General features: G+C 39.6%; 2 protein-coding genes across 8 annotated transcripts; one reads left to right on the top strand and one right to left on the bottom strand.

The window, feature by feature from the left end:
• Positions 1 to 51: 51 nt before the first annotated feature.
• Positions 52 to 6506, bottom strand: poli (polymerase (DNA directed) iota). Of its 3 annotated transcripts, none has more exons than XM_030416516.1 (10): positions 6254 to 6503; positions 5990 to 6121; positions 5722 to 5886; positions 4865 to 5011; positions 4417 to 4653; positions 4122 to 4300; positions 3623 to 3714; positions 3411 to 3544; positions 2827 to 3047; positions 52 to 2250 (listed from the first exon to the last, which is right to left on the bottom strand). In XM_030416516.1, exons 1-10 carry the CDS (start codon positions 6348 to 6350, stop codon positions 1462 to 1464), a joined length of 2193 nt encoding a protein of 730 aa, XP_030272376.1. In that variant the 5' UTR covers positions 6351 to 6503; the 3' UTR covers positions 52 to 1461. The 3 variants fall into 3 exon arrangements, with proteins under 3 accessions (XP_030272376.1, XP_030272377.1, XP_030272378.1); XM_030416517.1 differs by having other exon boundaries at positions 1462 to 2250; positions 5990 to 6115; positions 6254 to 6505; XM_030416518.1 differs by lacking the exon at positions 52 to 2250 and adding an exon at positions 2257 to 2719 and having other exon boundaries at positions 6254 to 6506.
• A 190-nt stretch (positions 6507 to 6696) lies between these two features.
• On the top strand, positions 6697 to 15608 carry LOC115581443 (RNA exonuclease 1 homolog). Of its 5 annotated transcripts, none has more exons than XM_030416515.1 (16): positions 6697 to 6935; positions 7839 to 9424; positions 9512 to 9607; positions 9959 to 10214; positions 10505 to 10833; positions 10940 to 11083; positions 11167 to 11281; positions 11387 to 11458; positions 11543 to 11683; positions 11861 to 11974; positions 12063 to 12136; positions 12244 to 12348; positions 13229 to 13344; positions 13787 to 13925; positions 14831 to 14951; positions 15203 to 15608. In XM_030416515.1, exons 1-16 carry the CDS (start codon positions 6791 to 6793, stop codon positions 15289 to 15291), a joined length of 3642 nt encoding a protein of 1213 aa, XP_030272375.1. In that variant the 5' UTR covers positions 6697 to 6790; the 3' UTR covers positions 15292 to 15608. The 5 variants fall into 5 exon arrangements, with proteins under 5 accessions (XP_030272375.1, XP_030272373.1, XP_030272372.1 ...); XM_030416513.1 differs by having other exon boundaries at positions 13787 to 13934; XM_030416512.1 differs by having other exon boundaries at positions 9956 to 10214; positions 11546 to 11683; positions 13787 to 13934.
• The last annotated feature ends 704 nt before the right edge of the window (positions 15609 to 16312 follow it).

Genomic DNA, 16312 nt, shown 5'->3' with positions numbered 1-16312 from the left:
ACATTTCACACATAATGTTCAAAGCATGACAAAAAACTAACAGTTTGTAAGTTCTTTGAAATCAGACTTTACTTTTATAAACAACATAAGCTTATTTCAAAAAGGCGACATATGTCCATATTTACACTGAAATACAGGCAAGGACAAAAAACCCCAAAAACACTTAACACGTAATTATCAATGCCAAGCTGATGTTTTTTGTCTTTGTTGCATGTTTATAGAACTCAAAATTGGAGCCTGAACATGAATTATTTTTAGAGATGGTAGAAAATGTCCACCTTCTATATTGTTCTACAGCATTGAACCTAGGCTAGGAAGCGCTGAAAGCTTGTAAATGCACCCCTAGTTATTTGGCTCACACTCGATGATAATTTTTTAAAGGCTGTAGTTTGTTATGTCTGATTAATTAACACAATGATCAATCAATTATTGATTCTGTTGTTTTGGATCTTATAGTTACATTTTTCCCACTGCAATTCTCTGTTATTTTGTTAATGTTAATGCACATGTTTTGCTGTTTGTGAGTGATGAATCAGAAATCAGCAACTCTCTATAAATAATAATTTTGGTGCCTATAAAACTTCTATTGAACCATAGTGTGAGCAAGTATAGACAGTTGTGTATGAAGGACCACAGATGTCAGGAAAATAGTTATAAAGCATTCAATTCACTCATATCTAATTAGACAGTAACAAGACCAAATAAAATATTTTACAAATTAATTAATGAATCCTTAAAAAATATAAAGTTAAACATTCCTTTAGTAATGTATATTTAAATGGAGGATGAAAATAATTATTAAAATAATTTGTAGTCACATTTTGTAATAAACCATCATGAATTAATAATATATTCTCTAGTTAATAGTTACTTCACTGCGAACAATTGATGAAATGCTTTATAAAAACAAGTTACAACATTATTCTGGCCATCTGATATCTATAAATAAACTACACAGTATTTGTGTACTTGCAAAGCATTATTCACATTAGGTGCAACTTTACAACAGAATATTGCTTCATAAAGAATTTCAATATTTGTTAACAGCAAAACAACAATTACCTAAATTTTATTAACTACAAATTCACCATGTATTAATTTGTTAATTTTAAGTGTTACTTAATTTGCTAAAGAATATATCATCCCATCAATATACCTATAATCAAATGTTCATACATCACTGACAAATAACCTAGTAATTTAGTGAATGTATTTGTGGATCACTTTATGTTTTATAAAATATTTTATTAAATCCAGTTTTTATTGTTCAATTAGCAATAAATTAAATATAAATGTTATGATACCTCTGGTCCTCCGTACTTGTGTAGCTGCCTTCTTAACTTTGAATAAAGAAAAAAGCCTCACCAACTTTGTTCACTTCCTGTATCAAACTACAACAACTCTACAATAAGAAATAAATGCTTTTAGGCAAAATAACACAACAACATAACTTGTCTCTCACTAAGCAGGTTTGAAATACTTGAACAAATTGTTTGCCTGACTGCTTTTTCCTGCAGCCTTTCGGTCTTTGGTCTTCGAGCCTTTCCCTGGTTTCCTGAATGAGGTGGTCTTCAGGACCGGCTTCTGTTGCTTCCATTCCGTCATCAGCTCCCTTTGCACATCTGGTGGAAGCTCAGAAAACACCTTAGGGTCCACACTTCCCGGGAACTCGCAGTCAGAAGACTGGTGGGATGACAGTCTCCCTTCTCCTATGACGTTTTCTCCTGGAAATACACTTACATATGCAGGACTGTGGTTATTAGCTATGGTCGGCCTGTTAGATGGATCCAATTTGTTCACAGGCTCTTTTATGTCTTTAAAATTTGGTGAGTCTGTTAATGAATATGAAGACTTGTTTTCTGTTATGTTGGGGACATCAACAACTTTGCCTGAGCTCACTGAAGAGCTGGGGAGAGAGCTTGAGTAGGCAGGAGATAACAGTTCCTTCTGGATTTCCTCAGGGAGAAGCCTGAACACCTCAGGGTCAACATTTGGGGGCAAACGACGAGTCCCTGATTTATTTGTTTCATCAAAGTCTGACCTCGTTAAAGGGCAGGATACTTCCTGAAGCGGAGGGTCCTCTCCAGCAACATCAGGGCTTTGTTCTATTTTGAACCCATGTAATGCTGCCTCAGAGCTACAAGGGCTTTTTGCGGCTGCCGTCTTTTGTGTGGCATGTTGAGTTATCACACTGTGTGCACTGGACTGATGGTCCATTAAGTGAATATCCCCACTCTGAGAGGAACCATCCTGTTGGAAAATAAAAAAGGAGGAGCAATTGATTTTCAAGAAATTCTGAGTACTTACACAGTATTTCTAAGAAGGCAAAATCATGTGGCAGCAGAGTGAAGGTTTTAACAACTTAAAATTTTGGTCTTTTGATGACATTTTTAATACCACATATAATGTTATTTAATATATGTTTTATAAAAGTGACCCAAGAATGGCAATATGACAGAGAACCAGTAGAAACTACATGGCCTCCAATTTCGTATCATTTGCTGACATTATTCTGTACTTCCCAGCGGTATATTCATATATGATTCATTAAATGAATGTGACCTGGATTTGTTGAAACAAAATCAATTGATGGTTTAATTTAAACAATTATAAACATTAAGAGATGATGAGCTTCCAAGCTACTGCAGCAAGGGACAAGGGATTTGATGCTTCTCTTTCAAATATAGAAAGTCCAGTCTAGTCTAGAAGAGTCTGCCATCTGTAAGAGAAATCTGAAATTCAACGCTTCTTAAAACCTTCTGATACCGTGATGAAGATACCATCAAAAAAAAAGACAGATTACACTGTATGACTTCAATGTATTACCTGGCTCTGAGTTGAGAAGATTTGTGTTTTTTTGGGAGATGTGCTGTGTGTAAAGAAAGATGTAATGGAGCCCTTTCCACTGGTGGCAGCTCCCCTCGTCTGAAGGTTACTGAAGCAAACATTTATGAGGGTGAGGTGGAAGGCTGCGCTGCTGTCCACCATCTTGTGGAAGAGTTTCATTGCCAGTGTGGCCAGCTGAATCACAGCATCACCGGTGCTGCCTATAGAGACATTACAGAAGCAATAAAAAAACAACTGAGGAGGGTTAACATACTTACTTTGGAATAAAATTGTGCAAAGTTCTCATTTAACAAAATGTAAAGCCTAGAAGTTTAGAGGTAAAAGTTGACAGGATGAGATGTAATGGGCTGATCTAGATATGCTACAACTAGACACCTAGATACAACATGACTTGGATGACTGAGAATCTTGACTGACATTACAGGCGCTTTTTTTGTTTATGAAGCAGTCAAAGCTAGATGTCACAGTGAACTTTTCTTTTAAATTTATTCCATAAAGCCACATATTCATTTCAGGGTTTTCCTCTGGAAAAGTGTTGCTTTTATTAGTGTCCACAAGCTCACCAGAAGTGATCTTGTGTCCTATGTGGTTGGGAATTGGAGACTGACGACTCTCCCGACTGAACCACTTGTTGGTTGCCGAGTATCTACGGATGGTAAGTCGGAAGGTTTGAGGCTGCCTGCCATCTTTTTGCATCCTAGTTTTCAAACAGACGACCAAGGTTAGATTCAGTAGCTTGGATGACAGGTTTAAATGAGCTGACAAAATAACTCACCTCTCCACCAGACTGCTCAGGAGTTCTTGAATCTTTTCTAAAACATCTTTAGTGGATGAGATTTTCTTGAAGGAGTCTTCGTCACTGAGAGACTGAAACAGAAAAGACACTACTTAAGGGGGAAAAAGGATAAAAAATTAAATGTTAACATCAAAAGGGACATTAACGAGGAACTACGACAATAATGATATCAACAGGGTTCATGACTTTACCTGGACAATTGAACCACACAATTGCTTTGATTTTCTGGCTGTTATGACTATTTTAATTTATCGATATTGCAGTGATTTGTAGGTAAACAAATGAGTAAAGTCGGGTGAAATCTGCAGCCCAAGCAGACTCCCTGGAAGTCTGCAGAATGTCTGCTTGAAGCCCCCTTGTGGACTGGATGAAATGTGAGTTTGAACTTGCCCTGCAAGTCTGCTAGTCCGAAAAAGTCTGGATATTTGGATGCAGCCATACACCCCTTTGTCTTAAGTACTCATTGGTAATTTCCTACCTGGGGAGCCCCTGTAGTTGTGACGGGTGTGTCATCAACACCGAGGGCCAGATTCCTCAAGCGCTGAGCAGTGGGACCTCCAAACTCTCTCACCAAGTCATTCAATGGGAAGAGCTGTAGGTCTTTCACACTGACCAAACCCAGGGCTTGAAGTCTCTTAGCCGTTTGGTGACCCACCCCTAAGAATAGATGAATGGACCACAGATGTATCAACAGGGATACATGATACGATTAAAGAAACCCAAACAAGAGTTTTGAATTGACAAATAATTCAACATGAGCTGAACATCTACACCTGGTACTTTGCGGAGACTGCTCAGGCAGCCCATGATGTCGCTAACGTTCTCCGGCAGCAGTGTGGTTTGTTGATTGGGTTTGTAGGAGCCGGACACCAGTTTGGCCAGTAGCTTGTTTGTGGCGATGCCAGCACAGCCGGTCAGACCCAGTTTGCTGTGGATGGCTTCTCTCAGCTCTGCTGCAATGTGTGAACCTAAAGCCAAACTTGGATGATCACTGGCTTCAACGTCTGCACCTGAGCAGGAAATGAACAACAGAAAATCATGCTGTCGGCAGTTGAGAAAACCTGAAATTCAAAACTCTTCACATGGTCGGAAACTGAAAGTGCAATGCAAATATTTGACAAGTTTAGGCATCTTGGCTTGTTTCACAACTCATTTCCTGTTGTCCATGAGCCAGATGTCGTAGATGTACAGCTACACACCAGGGGAACAAATGTGACTTACTGAAATGGTTGTAGACGTGGCCTTTAAATGACAAGTTGTTTGACACTTGCGTCTCCGCTAGCCTTGCGTCTACCATCTTTGTGACATCCATGAAGTTTTCATCAAATCCCAGCCTCTCTACCAGTGGACAATAGGACATCAGCAGCTCTTGATGGAGGACAAGACAAGGTAAAGGAGGACGAGCACACGAACAGAAAATATACATGATGTTAGCATTACCTCCTTGCGCTAATCTGTGGGGTACACTGTATGTGCAAATGAGTAAAGCAGAGGCTACGGTCAAAGGGGCAGTACAACAAGAAATGTTGAGAAAAGAGTGACTCTCTTGCTCCTTACTCAAATGCACGTCTTGTTTTTGCACTATATTTTGGCTATTTGGGGGACCTGTAAGTGGAAAATGTTAAAAAGGATGAAACTCTGGGGTGCCTCAGAGTGTCGTCGCTGCAACCGCCCAGGGTTCAAATCGGACCTGTGGCCATTTGCTGCATGTTATGCCCCCTTTCTCTCATCCCCTTTACGGTCATCTCTCAAGCTGTCCTATCGTATAAAGCCATGAAAGGCCAAAAAAAAAAAATAAAAAATTAAAAAGAATCTCTCCCTTTATCACTGAGAGACTAAAACCAAAACCTGATATTTTTGTTGTTTCACATCAATGCTTAAAGGTAGATTAATTATTTTCTGCTACAACCACCTAACAGCAAATGGACCTTGGATTTACTGGCCACATCTGTGTACCGAGTGTGTTTGGGGTGGATATTACTATAAATGCTGAATACTGCATACTATCAGCAGAATGTTGTATTTAGTTGTAGCTTTGTTCGCTGATAATTTATATGTGATGCACTGATCCTCCCTACCTGTCACTTTATAGGACATTTCTCTGTAGTGTGTCAGGTCTTCTCCTTTGACCAGCACCAGCTGAGGACATTTCTCCTTCGCACTAGCAACAGACATCAGCTTGGTGACACCCAGCTCCCTTGCCACATAGTTACAGGTGACTATGATGTATTTCTGCTGAATACCTGAAGACGAGACACATCATTGAACCACAAAAGAATTCTGGGCTTTAACAGAAACACATCTGACAGGTACAGAGGAGGCATTGTAGTAGTTAAATCAGTTGACCTAAAGGTACTTCTCTCAGTGCTGGGTTTCTCATCATTTCCACCTGAGCATAGAAGCAGTCAAGGTCGAAGTGCAGTATGACTCTGTGTGCAGGTGTAGGTCCTGATGTCTTACTGTGGCTTGGACCTGAAACTGAGATTGCTTATTCAATAATTACCATCTGAAACATGAAGACAGCCGACACTACACGAGTCTCTGCACGTCAAAAGCCAACCGAAAGCCAAAACAAGCTGGTTGCTGAAAGTTTCTCCTGTCATACTTTACCAGAAGCAGTAGCGGGGCTGCTTAATGGGACTGAATCCACGAAACTGTTCTTCCACTCGGCTTCATCCTCTTCCATCTCATCTTCGCTCATATCCATTTCAAACAACTTAAACTTAATGTATCTTTTGTTATTTAATACGTCATTTAAGACCGCTGTTGTGGTGCTTGCGGGTCTTAAAGTGTACCAGACACGGAGACTACTTTGTCGCTGTAAGTCCCAGTTTAGGTTTGCGTAGCAGCGCCATCTGCCGACGTGGAGGAATTGCTGCGACACCATGAACTGCAATTTAAAAATAAATAAATAACAGGAAAGTTAGTGTGTTATATTCATTCGGAGGACAATTTTAATTTTATTTCACGTAAAAATATCTATTTTAGGGATTAAACACTTTATAATTTTATTGTCGTCTCGAGAGCCTATAAATTTGAGACTGCTGTCACCAAAGGTTCCAGTTGGCGCACCTGCTTTCCAACGGTTAGTTAATTAGCTAAATCAAGCGGGCTTGCGGGTCGTGAAAAGTGGCATTTTTTTTGCTAATGTTTCCCTCGTCCGGTCTTTTCGCTGACATAAATTGTCCTATATCCAAACGTGGGCTTTGTGAGCGGCCACACTGTTTGTACAAACATGTGACAGAGTTGCGGGATACGTTCGGTGCCTCCAATAAATCATCGATACGTGCAGGTCAGTGTTTTGAGGTATGCTAGCCCGCTAACGCTAACGTAACCCAAATGTTTCCTGTTAAAAGTTTTTACTGTCAACATATTCTGCTTTTTTTGCTGGAAACATAGTGTTCTTTAAGAGTAGAGTGGTTATTAAACTAAGCCGTTGGTTAACGCTTACATTTAAGAAAAACTTGAACAATACACGAGGCTCGCATCTTCCTCTTTTGAAGAAGGGTTTAAAATCGAGCTAATATGAAGTGGATCACATTTTTTCCCTTAATAATTTTGCCATCCATGTAAAACAATCCAAAATCATGGTTCCAAGACACAATTTCTGTAAGTGTAAAGATGTTTTCTGGCAACCACAGGTCACCACACCTTCACTCTGCACAGCTCATTTATACTTAATCCAATCGTACCCTGTAGTAGTTTTAAAATCAGGCTTGGAAATGTAGACTATATATTGTTATCCTGATAAGGGACTATAATCATTTTTGATATTGATATATTGTGATATGCAGAAGTGTTGTCTACTCCTTGTTTTAAAAGCTACATGACAGTAAAAATGAAACTTTCTAAACTGACCAGATTGCTCTACTTGTTCTAATACCTCTCTTTACCCACTTGGTCATTATATCCACATTACTGATGATTATTGATCAGAAATCCCATTGTTTGTATTCTTTGAATGTACCAATAGTCACTGCAAAAATATTGTAGTGGTATCCATATTGAAGTAGGGCATTTTCTTTTAAAATATTATTTGATTTTGTCTACCATGTCCTAACATTTATGAAGTGCTTTTTGAGAAGATTTAAAAATACAGAGGAATCTATTTCAGGATGTGACCTAAACATATTGTGATTTTAAGGCCAGCCCTGGTTTCAGTCATATCACTAATGCTAGTATCCCTTTTGAACAGGAGTACAAAATGGCTATCTGTATGCTGACTGTGAAGCACCAGTGAATGATGAGACCAAAGACGAATGCCTCCAGGAGCTGGAGCGGATCAACAAGGAGATTGAAACTGTAAGGCACGAGGTGGAGCAGGAGCAAAGGCGACTGTCTCACTACCAGACTGTACAGCAAGACAGCAGAAACACTGTGCCTAATGTCTCTGTGTCCAAGTCTGAGACTGCAAGTAAAACTGTAGACAGAGGTTCTCTTGGAAACTCCACTAAAACATTCTCCCGAGCAAAGAAGTACGTGGTCGACAACTCAAAACCACGGACTGATTTGGAGTATGACCCTCTGTCCAACTTTTCTGCTGACTTGAGCTCTTACAGTTCATCAGGTAAAGAGCATAAAGGGAAACATGGTAAAGGTTTGAAAAGAGCAAGAAAAGCTGTACCTTCTGACCAGAAGAAGCCAGTCACACTGCCATCTCCAGAGCCACTTGATGACTCTAATGAAGACAACGTCTTGATTATTGACATTCCTCCCTCGCCTGCCAAAAAGAGAGGGCGAGTTGAGAAACCTTATGATTCTGTAGCTGGCAAATCCCTCCAGGATAAAGTTGTGGAATGGGCTGAGGTTGAAACGGCAACCAATTCAATTCATTCTCCACAACTGAGCCTTTCAGATACTGAGGCGTGCAAGGTCAGATCTCAACCTGCACCCACAGCAGAAGAAAGTAGAGTTTATAGTTTTTGCAGTGGTGAATTCAATCCAGGTTCATCTGATCTAGATGAAAACACAGAACCCAAAAATATACCAGTTGATGGCAGTGTAGTTGACTTGACTGGAGGTTCAGAAGATCTGGAAAGGGAAGGCAATGAAATGACTCATTGTAAGACTGCTGATGTGATAGTGGATAGACGTCCTGAAGCTGCAAGTCCTCCTGCCACCACAAACCAGAAATATCAAAACTGTAACAATCTGGTGGCAGAAAAGGAAGAAAATTCATTTCAGGTTGAATTGCCTCAGTGTGAACTACCCCATAAAGTTGAGAAAATGAATCCTCTGCAGCCATATAATGTTCCATCTAAGAATTCACTTTTTTATAAAGCCCCAGCCTCCAAGTCAGATCCACAATTAAGACAACACACCAAGCCATCTCAGAAAACTGATCTGCCAGCACAGAACAGAGATGGTAATCAGTGGTCTTCCACAAAATCTGTACCATCAGTGCTAATCCACAGCCAGAAAACGTCAAGCAAAATTCCAGGAGAGATGCTGGGTGAAGCTGCGGTTAACCATACTCCACCTGAAAGCTACCTGGAGCCAGCAGAATCAGTGTTAGGCAGCAGCCAAGGACCGGCTCCGGACATTTCTTCAGCTTCAAGATTGTTATACATAGCCGAGTCATCATCCACATCAACTGAGCAGCTTTTGGGGAGAACGGATAACAAGGAAGTAATAACCATTGATTCCAGCTCTGACGATGAAGATGAGCTCAACTATTCAGAAATTGAGCTGTCTGACAGTGACACGATGGAAGAATGCTACAGGATCTTCATGGAGGCAAACAACGAGGATAAGGGAAATGATGTGCAGCCCAGTGTGTGTGTAAGTATGCTTTAAGACACTCATTTCAAGGTGAACAAAAATCTTCCACAGTGTAAAAAATCTATAATCTCACTTTGTCATTTTTAGGTTGGAGCCATGGATGAAGATAAGGAAGAGTGGAACGTTAAAGCCCAACCACTGGCAGGAAAGAAGAGGATGGCTCATGAAGCCAAACATACAGAAGTAAATGCTACATACAGATGACGTGGTTACTGTTAAGTCTTCTTATATGGGGGTGGCTCTCATCTTTTTAATAATGGAGAAATCTGTAATAATCCAACAGTATTGCTTTACGAATACACAGATCTTTAATTTAAAGACATGGTTGATCAAATAAACCAATTGCATGCATTCTTGTAGTAAAACTTAAGGAATTTGATAATATGAAACTCGACCATAGTTACAAATGTAAAATAAATTTTCAAGAAAGGCCATTTTTCTTGAGCTCACTACCCCCTCGAGATTACAGATATAAATTTCAAGCGTGATTATAATTTTAAGAACATTTTATGATTTACTCACTCCATTCAGCAGCCAGTGGTTAAAAACCGACTTCAGCCCCAGGTGCTGGTTCCCCTGCGTGGGCCTGCAGTGTCAGGATTTGCATCCCAGCCTGCTGTCAATTCCAAGAACCAGCAGGTACAGCAGAGAGCCTCCATGCTGACCACCGAAGTTAAAGGTGGTCAGACATTTGTTTCTCCAACCTATCGGAGGAGGCCAGAGGCCCAGAGCAAATTTTCTGCTTCAGCTCAAACCCCTGAAAACCTGCAGCCTGTTCATATGCAAAATGGTAAGCTTCGGATGGCTGTACTGGACGAGATTTATTTTAAATATTACAATGAAAATGTGGGGGACCAAAAATGACACATTATTGTGATATAGCAAATTTAAAGTCTTTATTACATTTAAATGTCATAACTTTTGTGCCATATGTCAGTCTTCACATTTGATGTTTGATGTTTTCTTATTTGTAGATCAAGCAGCATTTCTTTCAAAACTGAGGTTTTGTTTTTTTTTTTTTTTCTTGTGGTCACTTTGCCTGAGTGCATCATATCTGCATGTGTGTTTGTCTTTTCACAGCTTATGTGAACTACATACCTTTGGGAACTGCAGTAATTGGAGTCGGCAACAACTTGCACCTGATCCTCCCACAGGGCACCTTTCCTTTGCCTGTAACTTCCAGCTCCTGCCCAGTTACTTCTGTGCTAACCCCAATCAGTCAAGTGCAGACGAATGCTGTTGCTGTGAAACAGACAAATTATCCACCTGCAGCTTCCACTGTGCAAAGATACCGCACAACAGCGCCTGTGCTCATCCCGGCACCGGCACGCAAGCCTTCAATGGCCTTTGCATCTGCACATTCAAGTCAGGCCACTTCCTCCAACATTTCTACAGCTGCTATGGTTAAGGTGAGAGGTAAAAAGAAGCCTTTGTTCCAGTTTTCAAAAAATGTAATGTGTTTGTGAGTTAGACAATTTTCATCTGTTGAATATTGATGATGAATGTTTTTTCTAGCCAGTGCCCACTAAACGTAAATTGAAGCAGAATTGCGAAGCTCCCAAAGACAAAGTGCCGCATGACACGCGCCAGCGTTATGTCAACATGTTCACAGAGGAGTTCCTCAAAACAACAGCCAATGTCAATGAAGCCTTTGAGAAGGTGAGCTTGTGCCACTTAATATCTTCCTCACTGTAAAATTACAGTCTAGATATCAATCCCTTTAATTTTTACCCTGTTGATAGGCAGTTGCAGAAGAGAGGACTGTGTACAATCGCAGTGTGAACAAACTCAAATATATGAGTGTTGCAGTGAATGCACTGAAGAGGCTAAAGAACCAAAGTGCTGTTGCTGCTAAAGGTCAGAAGTTGTGGAAAACTCAAACTGTCCATGAAACGTGACGTTGACTCCGATTGTGAGACATAATTTAGTTATATGTAATCATTTATGTTTTTTCTGGTGCAGATGAAAATGAATTCAGCAGCCATAGATTCAAAGGCAACGTTCCACTTAACTTGAGGAGGTTAAAAAGAAATGGTGAGATAAATGAGTTTCCTTTGAATGCACTTTCATTTCATTAAATATGTTGGCAGCTTCTCAGTAAATTTTTGTTTCTGACAGAAGATGAGGCTTTATATGAGAGTTTGAAGGACTACATTTTGACCGAGGACAGGCTGATTGAGAGCAACTATCCTGTCCAGCACCCAGAGAAACCTGGTTCGGCTATTCTTTTTGCTGACAATAAGAAAGGCAAAGCAGACCGTAAGTTCAGAACATATTCCAATAACTTTTACTCCAACTGAGACATTTCAATGCCATTCTCATATCATGTCACTAGAGGGCAGCTATAACCTGTGCTATATGAAACAACAGCGAGGGTTTCTTTTCTATACACATTTCTCTGTGGTGATGGTCTTTTTCTGTTTTTGTTGGTTGCAGCCCTCAAGAGGATCTGCTGTCGATGTGGGGCTGAATATTCTGTGAGCCAAACGGGCAAACACACCCGCAAGGAGGAGTGTAATTACCACTATGGGAAAGCAGTTAAGAATAAAGGTGAGTATACTCTTGTTTTATGTTTTTAAAAACATCCTAAATTCTTAAAAGGTAATTACTATACAGCCTACTCCATTACTGATCACAGTGCCAGGTGGAGTGGAGACCCGCTACAGTTGCTGTGAGGGAGTCATGGGAGCACCTGGATGTCAGGTGTTTCAGGTAAGGAAAGAAAGTGGTAGATTATTCCATCACTTGACTTCCTCTTTAGACCTCCTCCAATCTACTAGCCGATGAATTCTTATATCATTTTTGTTTGTCTTCAACAGTTGCATGTCCATGATTCACTCAGCCTGGATGGATTTGTCTTGACTGTACCCCGACCAATCTCCGATACAGGCTGTCCTGGGGTCTACTCCTTGGATTGTGAAATGGTGAATCAGATTACAACTGGTAGTATATGACCATGAATTCTGAGTAACACAAAAGTAAAATAACAGTTTTTAAATACAACAGTATAGCCTGATTAATTGACAGAATGAAACATTTTAAAACAAGATCCTGTTCTTTGTTTCACAATGATGATGAAATAGCTTTTTCAGCAATTTGGATAAGTTAAAAAGGATAAGTTCACCAGAAAAATCAAATTCCATCATTATCTACTCACCTCTGTGTTGATAGAAAGTCAGGTGAAGGTGTAGTCCACTAACATTTCAAATAATTGAAGGAAATCAGGACTTGTTTTTAAAATAAAAAAAATAACTGCTGAAAGGAAACATAAAATGGCTCCAAACAGCTCGCCCAGTTTAATCAGTCGCCCTTTTTTAAGCAAATATCTTTACTGTAGCTGCTAAGCTGGCGCACATCCTGTCTTAAGTGGGAGTACCAGCCCGACTGCGCATCATGGGTGTAAATATGGTCTTTTCATATACATTTTTTGTCTTTTGTAAATCAATTTTGGATCTCTTGGTTGCAATGTAGCCTTTTCTGTTTTTTTACATTTTAAAACAAGGTCCCCATCTACCCAAGTCACAAAAGAATGTTGATGTTTAATTTTTTGCTGGCCTTAGATTGGCAATAGACAGACAGTTATTTTGCTTTAACGATCATTATAAAGTAAATGTTGATTGCACAATGTATTGGCTATAGAAAAATAACCCCATAAGTGTTTAGGTTGAGTCACTATACATTGTTGTCTGCCACCAGGCACTAAAAACTCCTGGGAAAATGAAGGCTGACTGGTGGTCCATCTGTCTGTTTCCAATTAAGTAGGCACTGAAAACGTTCAATATTGTTATGTGTTTATCTTCATAGTGTTACACTATTCATGGTCTGGAGCTGTCCAGAGTGACGCTGATCAACTCAAGTGTGCAAGTCGTCTATGACACCTTTGTCAGACCTGATAATGAGATCATTGACTATAACACAAGGTAAAGTAATAAGAAACGTGGCTGTTGCTTCAAACAAGGATATAATCTCTGACTCTCCTTGGAAATAACCCAAAGATGATATGAAAACTGAGAGTGCCTAAAAGTTAATTGTAAAGCACTTGTTCTTTTAGTACTTTTGTTATTAGGAATACACAGCTTTTGCAAGTGGTCTTGTCACTAGCTGAAAGGCACTGGCATTAGACTTAGACATGACTTTATTAATCCCTTTGGGAGGTTCCCTCTGGGAAATTGAATTTCCATATCACACACAGCACTCTTAAATATACATATGTCCAGTAAAAGTACAAAGTAACAGATAAAATATCCAATGATCATTACCAATATAGGCTGATCAAATGAAGGCACTTGAGTAACTACTCCTAATGTATCAATGTATTTTTAATCTACCAAGGACCCAATCGCTGACACTGTACTTTTCAAGGTTTTCAGGCATCAGTGAGGAAGATGTGAAAGGTAACCACACCTCCCTAAGAGAGGTGCAGGAGACCTTACTGAGCTTCATTAGTGCTGACACCATTCTGATCGGACATGGCCTGGAAACAGACCTCTGTGCCCTGAAGGTGACTACTGTAAGCTTTTTCCAACATTACTCTGCATTCCTTGCTTACCTGGGATTATGATCTAGATATTCAAAAGAAGGCTGAGGTGAAGGTGCGCATATTTGTAAAAGAGGAGATTTGTAACAAAAAGCCAGTCAATATTAATATGGCTACCTTCAGGACTACCTTTGTGCAACATTTGTGTGAATATATTTATTTGGATGTCATGTTTAAAAAAAAAAAAAAGAAAGAAATTATTAAAATTTTTGTTAGTTCATGGGATCATCTATAAATGACTTAATTTCCCTGATGGCTGGGTGGGGTAGATAATAATGGCGTTGGTAGTTCTCACTTTGAATGTAGTAGCATTCACCCTCTTGGAGTGTACTGATTGCTCTAAGAACAGGAATTGGAGTCCTGTCACTTAACCAGAACCATCATTTTCAGATGGTGACGGCACAGGAAGTCACGCCCAAATCATAGGGGCTAGGAATAAGGTGGACAGGTCTTTGGGAAGATGAGTTTTTAAGAGAAAAATTACAAGATGTAAATATAGCAATACTATGTCAAAGTAAGCCGTCTCATGAATCATAACACTTTGGACACATGACTGCATTTACAAGAGAAAGTGTAGTCACATGTCATATTTGTACATATTGTAGTTGGCAATCAACACTGTATGCCTTTTTAGTAGCACTGCTCTTTATTTAAGTTTTTTTTTATGGTCCACACAAATAGTTTAATTTTGAGTTATCATCTTAAAGGTCAATCAGCAGTGGTATTGGTACACTTAAGGTGAAGGTTTTGGGCTGCTATGCCAGTTTCTTTTTTTCATGTACCTCTTTATGATTAAAGAGTTAAATTGACTTTATGGAACAGGCTAGCCTCAGTAATAAGAGTGTCAGATCTGTTCCTCTTTACTATAGTTGCTCCATGGGATGGTGGTGGACACATCAGTGGTCTTCCCCCATCGTCTGGGCCCCCCTCACAAGCTGACCCTCAACAACCTCACTGCAGAATACCTCAGGAGGATCATCCAAGAGAGTGGTGGGTTGTCATCATCATGGATAGCCACAGCCACCATACCAGCGTTTGCTTTATTTGAATGTTAAGTTTAAACTCAACTATTCATCGGAAGCAAAGTCTAAATTGAAATAAAGAAATGGATCATAATGGGGCTAAAAAAACAAACAAAACAACTTAACATCATGTATTTGACACAATGTACTGGATTCATATCTAATGCATGTTTTGTCAATTTGTACTTGTTTAAATTGTGTGTATCAATGTTTCACCAGTATGTGGCCATGACACTGCAGACGACGCTGCTGCCTGCATGGAGCTTATGTTATGGAAGGTCAAGGAAGATGGAAAACTGAAAAAATGATGGAAATAAAACACCATGACTCCCACCCATCAACACACAGATACACCCAAAAAATGATATTATGCAGATTTGACAGTCACTGATATATGTGTGAAGCTCTTTTGCTGTGTCCTGATAATACGGTTGGGCTGTTCATCTTTTTTTTTTAAGTTGGATTGCATCACTTGATTTTTGTTACTTGATACAAGATTTTCTGTTCTTAATTTACAGCCGATATGTCCATGTCTGTATAAATGTTATTAATGGCACTGTTGTGTGACAAAACCTGTTGGGTCATGAGGGGTGTCCTTGATATTAAGTAAAGGCATAGCATGAAATCTTGGTGTGTTTTTTCTCTCTTACACTTTCACCAGCCAATGAACATTCAGCTTTTGATGTGAAACAGGTCTCAGGTGCTGTTATGTAAATTGGTGCTAGGCTGTCAGAAATTGATGTAATTACTGTTGATACCTGAAGGAACCAACAGGAGGACTGACCACATATATTGGAATGCAAGTTTACTGTGGGGAAACAAAAAAAGGACACAGACGTTTTACAACGACATCAGATGACTGTTTCAAGTAAGGGATAATGTATAGTAGGCTACGGCGGTCATTATTGGGAAAATAAGCCCCGACAGGTCTGATTCGTCCTGAAGAGACTTATTTTCCCAATAATGACCGCTGTTCTATACATTATCCCGCTTATTATACAGTTACTTGCCAATTTATTTGTTACCGTCCATAGTGTTCTTCAGCAGAGAAGTATAGTTTGCCAAACCGACGCTGTTTTGCTTTTCCCTCTTTGCTGCTTTCCTCTCTTCTTTTCTTGACCGGTGACGACAACTCAGCCTTTTGCCAAGAGTTGAAATCACCGTATTTTCCAAAAATATTGAAGTTAATGTGAAACTCATCAATGCTAGCGGCCTAGGAGAACGTTCTTCTTTCCGATATGAAGTAGACTAACAGATCAGCTGAGTTTAGTGACCTAAGACGCTGGGGTGATAAGTGACTGGACTACTTGCGGAGCAAAGATTTTAGAG

This window comes from Sparus aurata, chromosome 5 (genome assembly GCF_900880675.1).
Source record: "Sparus aurata chromosome 5, fSpaAur1.1, whole genome shotgun sequence".
Classification (NCBI taxonomy): domain Eukaryota; kingdom Metazoa; phylum Chordata; class Actinopteri; order Spariformes; family Sparidae; genus Sparus; species Sparus aurata.
Note: the sequence above shows the minus strand (reverse complement) of the source record. Positions and strands in the feature narration are given on the sequence as shown.